We start from the raw sequence: 6,109 nt of genomic DNA on the forward strand, positions 1-6,109 counted from the left end.
CCATCTGACTTTTCTCTCGGAATCAGATTAACTCCCAAACGATGAAAGCCTGAAAACCCATTTACTTTTATTGGTCACGTATCCCGAAACAGATTATTTTATTCAAAATGTTCATTTTTGCCGTAGTAATGCATGGAGAAAGGACGAAGTTGTTGCAGTTGCAGTAGTAACTGACCAAAGACAAAATGATGAAAGATAAAAAAGATGAAAGAACACATTAGTTTTAGAGATTGAATTGCAAAATTCAAATATAGTCGAATCCAAATTGGTGATAGCTAGCATAACTCAAAAAAAGAAAGAAAATAAGAAGGCTTTCACAACCACTCAAATCATTCATATGGGTATGACTTTAGATAAATGAATCCCAAAGCTTACTTACTTAAAAACACCACCGAATTGGCTTTTGTCAGACACACCTCAAGATTCATGAAAGTAAAGGGAGTGCAAAAAAAAATAAAAATAAAAAATAAGAGAGTAAAACACACACTACTCAAATAAGTATATAACCAACAAAACTATGTCGGCTTCGGTCCCCATATTTTCCCATGTCATTCAATGTGAAACCAAACCCATAAATAACATCCTTTTGAGTTGACCTTCCCATAGCACCAACAGTCAATGAAGATGCAATACTACAAATTTTTCACCCCACCCCATCCTCCATCCCCTAAAATGGGGGGACCCTAGAGTAAATGCATAATAAACTTACATCAGAAAATTTTGTACACCATGCTTTGCATATGATATGAGGCATCAAATTTGGATCTATAAAAGTCAACTTTTATAACCGGATTCCCCCACACCACTCCCAAATAACCGCTAAAGAAGTGGCTACATAAATTTCAGAAAGCTGCTCTAGTTTTTCTAGACCAAATTATTACAAATATGTACATATACTGAATTGGGTATCCTCCAACTCTTTTCCATTATTGCTGCTGCTTGTGCAAACACGTACACTTAGCACGACAGTCTGCAAGAGTCTATCCATACATATATAGGAAGAAAATGAGTAAGTGAATGGGCAACGCTACCTAATGAATTATATAAACATTATATTATTGACATTGTAGAGAAATGAGATAGGTCAGTTTTGAACTCACCTGAACTTGCTTTTGAAGGTCTTTAATGTACTCAACAGCCAAGTCCAACATGTCTGCGGTGTTTGTTTGCTACAAAGGGAGAGAAACAATATTTGATGCGTTAAGGCATCCACAATCGACATCAATAGTGACGCATGTGCCCAAGTGTGCAACAAATCAAAAACCTTACCTTGTCCATGTTAGGGACGAGATCTTGTAGTTTCCTCATTCTCTCACTAATTTTAGTTCTTCTAACCTGAAGGCCAAAGATAACCATTAAAAGACCAAATTCACTTTGGATGCCAATCATTTGCCATATTATGCCTATAGCAGTTTTATCCTTACATTTTTACTAAGAGACCGTTTTATGGATTCGAATGAATACAATAAATACTCAAAATATAAAGTGTTCGATGCTTTCCAAGTGATTGACAAAATTAGGGTTGTCTATTTTAGAGTCAAGAAACAAGGTACAAGTGAAAAATTAAGAAGAAAGGGAAATCATTTGGCTAGAATAAATCATACCCTCTCTGCAATGCTTCTTGGGTGAGTAGCACAGCCCCGCTTGGCACGAATTTTACATGGAACAGAATCTGATAACTGCAGAAACTTCTCAATGGCTGCAATTTCGGCTGAAGTATTTGGCAAACTCAAGTGATGAGCCAAAGGAGCAGAAGTTTGGCCTCCTGTTTCATTCTGATCAATGCAACAAAATCAGGTCAATGACATTGCAGTGACAAATAATACATCAAATATTACGAGGGTCCAATTGTACTATACCTGGCTTTCAGCTGCATTTAAACCAGAAAATGGTTTTACATCATCATCTCCATAACCTTTTACACCAGTCATATTATCAGCCATGATTGCAGAATCATCCCATGGAGCTACGGGGAAACCTGGAATATAATCATTCCCCTGGCTTTCACCAAAATCTTCTTTTTCTGGATTATTTTGTGTATTGCTTTTATTCCCAATTTCAGCTATTGATGACATTAGCCCTGACGAGTAGTTTGGTGGATTCTTCAACCTCGATGCAGTAGAAAAGTTTGCTTCCTCACTGGGGTTATTACCAGCTCCCAAAGTTCCCATGCCTCTTACAGCAGCATATCCTGTCAATCAAGCTAGCATAGCGTCATTAAAACAACCTATGAAGATTGGCATAAATATGAAGCTTAAAAGCCTCATCCAACTTACATGACCATTAACTTAATTTAAGTTCTAGTTCGACAACATGGGATTGTGATTTGTGAACACAGATCATAATAAATTAACACGATATCCTAATTAAAAAATTTTAAGCATTGAACTAAGGAGTCTTTCCACTTATATGTCGTCCTTATTTAATAATTATCACTCTTAAATTTCAAACATTTTATAATATTATGCTACCTAAAGTGAAGTCTTTTTTTTTTTTTGGATTGGGGAGTTGAAAAAACTGGAAATAGGGAAGGAAAGAAAAAAAAAATTCAATGAAAGGAAAAGAAATTGGACATACCAGTTTCAATGTTAACGTTTGAAAACAGTCCCGCAGGTGAGCTATTTTGCCTGAAAAGATTAGAACTATTTCCACGACCAGTTTTCATCTGGTTTGGCAAAGGTGGTCGTCCAGAGCTTTGATAAAAATTCTGAGGAGCAGAGGAACTATAATGATTGATATTGCTTTGTTGATGCTGTTGCTGGTTGTGGAGAACCACAGGTTCATTATTCATGGATGGCATAGCCTCAGATTGCTGGTTAACCTCTTCCTTCACTACAGCGATTTGCTGAACAGTTGAGAGATTCTGAGTAGTAAGTGAATCATCTACAACAACATCACCACCACCACCAAGACTATTGATAAACCGATCGAAAATTCGTTCTGTTTCAGGGCTCGAGGGGCGATTGAACACGTTCTCGTAAAACTCCCGGTCAATGATATTCGAAAAATACGAACTTGGAGCCGATCGATACCTTGTCAAGCTTGAATCCATTATCTCTCACCTTCCACTTCACTTCTATTAAGTCTTGTTGGAATTCAAAAAACAAAAAAAAAAGAATCAAATTTTATCCTATTGTCTTCCAACCACTCTTAACAAATCACACCATGTTCTTGGAATCCTCTGTTTCCTGCAAAAAAAGTTGTTCTTTATCCAAGCGTTCAGCACAACAATTCTAGAGATCTAAGAGTAACAAAGCAAACCCCAAATCCAGATAATTTAACTTAGAACTCTAAACTCTGAAGTGGGTTGTTGCTAAAAATCAAGAAGAGATCAAACAGGGGAAGGAAGGAAGGGAAAAGAAGACGACAAAAAGAAAAGAAAAAGAAAGAGTGGTAGTAGTTTCTATCACTTAGCATCAAAAGTCATTGAAACTAACGGCAACCCATTTCTCTGTTCCTGAAAGTGAATCACTAAGCTAACTGAGACAAGACTACTAGCTAGCAACAAAAGCAACATCCGAAGATAAAGAAAGGATATGAAGCATGAACAGAACAACAATAAACACCTACCTCTTTGTCTCTCTGCACCTCAACACTTTTTTTTTTGTGTGTGTGTGGGGTTGAGATGAGAGTGGTGGTGGAGATGGAAGGTTCAAGAGAAAGGATTCAAAGGGAGTATAAAATAACATTCGATTTTGTTTGTGAGGAGGTGCAGCCAATGAGAAGTGAACACAGCCATAAATCCAGCTCTGAGATTTGGTGTGTTTTTGTGTTCGAGTTTTACTAGAATGCCCCTCAATTTTGGGAAGAAACACAATTGTGAGAGGAACGTGGCAGTGGAAGGCTTCCGAAGGGAGAAAGAACACAAGTTAATCCTATATTTAGAGTTTTGATAAAATGGGAAGGATACGAGGTGAAATTACTCTATTGCCTGCTCGGCTGCACCAGCACCACATCACTTTTATTCACAGCATCACTTAGTATGTAAAAATACAATAAAATTCAGATCATAACTTATATGGGAAAAGTGTGTATAATTTTAAAGGATGTAAAGTTGTGTCATTTTAAGAGAGAGAAAGAGATAGATAAAGGAGGAGAGAGAGTTGACAAAAAAAAATAAAGGTGTGGGTCCCACCTCTTTGTGAGAGTGAAAGGATGTAAGTTGTGTAATTTAAAATGATAGACACTTTTCCCAACTTATATATATTATAAAAAAAAAGTGATATTGTTATTATTTTATAATTAAATGTTAAAGTTAACATAACTTTATTTTCTTCTAAAGCTGAAAATCATATTAAATTTTTACTGTTATAAATGAACATTTTCTCAAAATAGACTCAGGTGCAACAATTTTGCTCCAGGAATTCTGCAAAAGCTAAAATCTGGCTACATCAATGGTTTAAGGTTACCCCACCTTTTGAATAATTGTTCGTAATTTTAAGTGTCATTTGTATGTAATAAAATCTTGTAATCACATTTGCCAAAAACAAAAGCTGAAAGTGAATATTTTTTTTAGGAAAGTAGTCACCTCATGTTGTAAAAGATTATTATATTATGTCATGGATACTTCGATAATTGTGCTGTTATTTCTTCTCTTTTTTAATAATGAGTCTCGTCACTTTTTGTCTTAGCATAAAATATGTTTCTTCTTATAATATGAGAGTAGACAAGTCTTTTTTTTTTTTAATCTAAAAACCACAAATTTTATATCATATTCAGTTTTTAACAAGTCTTCAAAAACTTATGTTAAGGAAATAACATAATGTTAAGGAGGCATTCTCTTTTTTTGTTTAAAAAATGCACCGGTTTAATGTGGTTTATTATTATTTTTAAAATTACTCCTGAAAAAAATCTTAATTGCAAGTCGTGACTTACGCACCGAAAGAAAATGAAGTCACAGGCACCTCAATGTTTGTTATAAATAAAAGTGATGTAAGATATATTATTGTTTATAGTTCTTGGTAGAGTCTTACGTCTTCGTTTAAATCATCCTAATCTATTTTCGTGGGTGGGTGTGGGTCTTACCTTTAGAACCCACACAATTAAACAATGACAATTTTTTTAGAAGACAGACAAAAAATCCGGGAGAAAACAAGAAATTTTGAATAATATACAATCCAAAAGTTGCTAGCTATCCCAACAATTAATATGACATTCAGATATACAACATACATGATTAGAATCATTTATATAGTTTAACGGGGATACAATAAAATGTAGAAAATTAAAGGTGAGAGTGAGACCTACTATAAGTCTCGCATGTGAAGTCCACATATTTTTTCCCCCTCACTCCAAGTACATATGAATTAAAAGGTAATCCACCATATCCATATCAAAGACAAATCTCAATTATTAAAAAAATAGATAGGTGCCATATGTTCTTTGAAATTTGGCTTCGATGGAAGTGGGAGAGAAAAGGAAATATTTCTCTGTTGTGCATGAGGGGACCACTGGTGCCACGGGGACGTTCGTGCACGGAGATGCGTTGAATATTATTCTATGGACAGAAGCGATGTCTTTTATTTTTCTACATAATATATAAACAACCCTTAAAAAAAAAAAAAAAAAAAAGAGTAGATAGAGGAAGTTCACCCAATAATATATAATCAACTTTTTTAATATATCTGCATACTATGGGTGTGCATGACAACCATTCTATTCCCTAATACTATTCCTGAAAAGAAACAATTCTTTTATATTTCTGTTCCTTGGAACAGTTTCTAAAAAAAAAAATGTGTTTGATAACATGTTCTATTTTTATTCTGAGAATGAGAATTGTATTTGATAACACAACAAATAATATAATAAAAAATAATTTCTATTAAATATAAAAAAAAATTGGATCATCATTTTCCTTTTCATATGGTGTTGTTGTGGTGGTGGTGGTGGTGGCGACGAGGGGTGGCATGGTGGTGGCGGCGGCGGTGATTGTGGCAGTGACGTGGTGATGATAGTGGTGGTGGTTGTGACGGCAGTGGCTGCGGTGATGGCGGTGGTAATGGTGGCGGCGGCAGTGGGGATGGTGGTGGTGGAGGTGACGGCAGTGGCTGCGATAATGGTTGGTGGCATTGGTGGCGGTGACATGGTGATGGTGGTTGTGTTGGCATTA

General features: G+C 35.6%; 1 protein-coding gene across 4 annotated transcripts; it reads right to left on the minus strand.

Annotated features, from left to right (window-relative positions):
• Positions 1–388: 388 nt before the first annotated feature.
• Positions 389–3,783, minus strand: LOC133305238 (transcription factor bHLH130-like). 4 transcript variants are annotated; one of them, XM_061505403.1, is made up of 7 exons: positions 3,571–3,783; positions 2,578–3,085; positions 1,860–2,191; positions 1,605–1,775; positions 1,270–1,335; positions 1,101–1,169; positions 389–970 (listed from the first exon to the last, which is right to left on the minus strand). In XM_061505403.1, the coding sequence occupies exons 2-7, from the start codon at positions 3,050–3,052 to the stop codon at positions 878–880; spliced, it is 1,206 nt and encodes a 401-aa protein (XP_061361387.1). In that variant the 5' UTR covers positions 3,053–3,085; positions 3,571–3,783; the 3' UTR covers positions 389–877. The 4 variants fall into 4 exon arrangements, with proteins under 4 accessions (XP_061361387.1, XP_061361385.1, XP_061361386.1 ...); XM_061505401.1 differs by having other exon boundaries at positions 390–970; positions 2,578–3,188; positions 3,571–3,781; XM_061505402.1 differs by having other exon boundaries at positions 390–970; positions 2,578–3,205; positions 3,571–3,781.
• Between the last annotated feature and the right edge of the window lie 2,326 nt (positions 3,784–6,109).

Source organism: Gastrolobium bilobum, unplaced genomic scaffold (assembly GCF_033153095.1).
Source record: "Gastrolobium bilobum isolate Gb01-03AN ecotype WA unplaced genomic scaffold, APGP_CSIRO_Gbil_v1 utg23571, whole genome shotgun sequence".
In the NCBI taxonomy this organism is placed as follows: Eukaryota; Viridiplantae; Streptophyta; class Magnoliopsida; order Fabales; family Fabaceae; genus Gastrolobium; species Gastrolobium bilobum.

What these genes read in the sequence shown, in the direction of transcription:
- LOC133305238 (XM_061505403.1), bottom strand. Translation starts at nt 3,052, where the DNA reads ATGGATTCAAGCTTGACAAGGTATCGATCGGCTCCAAGTTCGTATTTT. An exon ending in AAACGTTAACATTGAAACTG is followed by an intron (nt 2,192 to 2,577) that starts GTATGTCCAATT and finishes CTTGATTGACAG; the next exon opens with GATATGCTGCTGTAAGAGGC. An exon ending in TCGTCCCTAACATGGACAAG is followed by an intron (nt 1,170 to 1,269) that starts GTAAGGTTTTTG and finishes CTCCCTTTGTAG; the next exon opens with CAAACAAACACCGCAGACAT.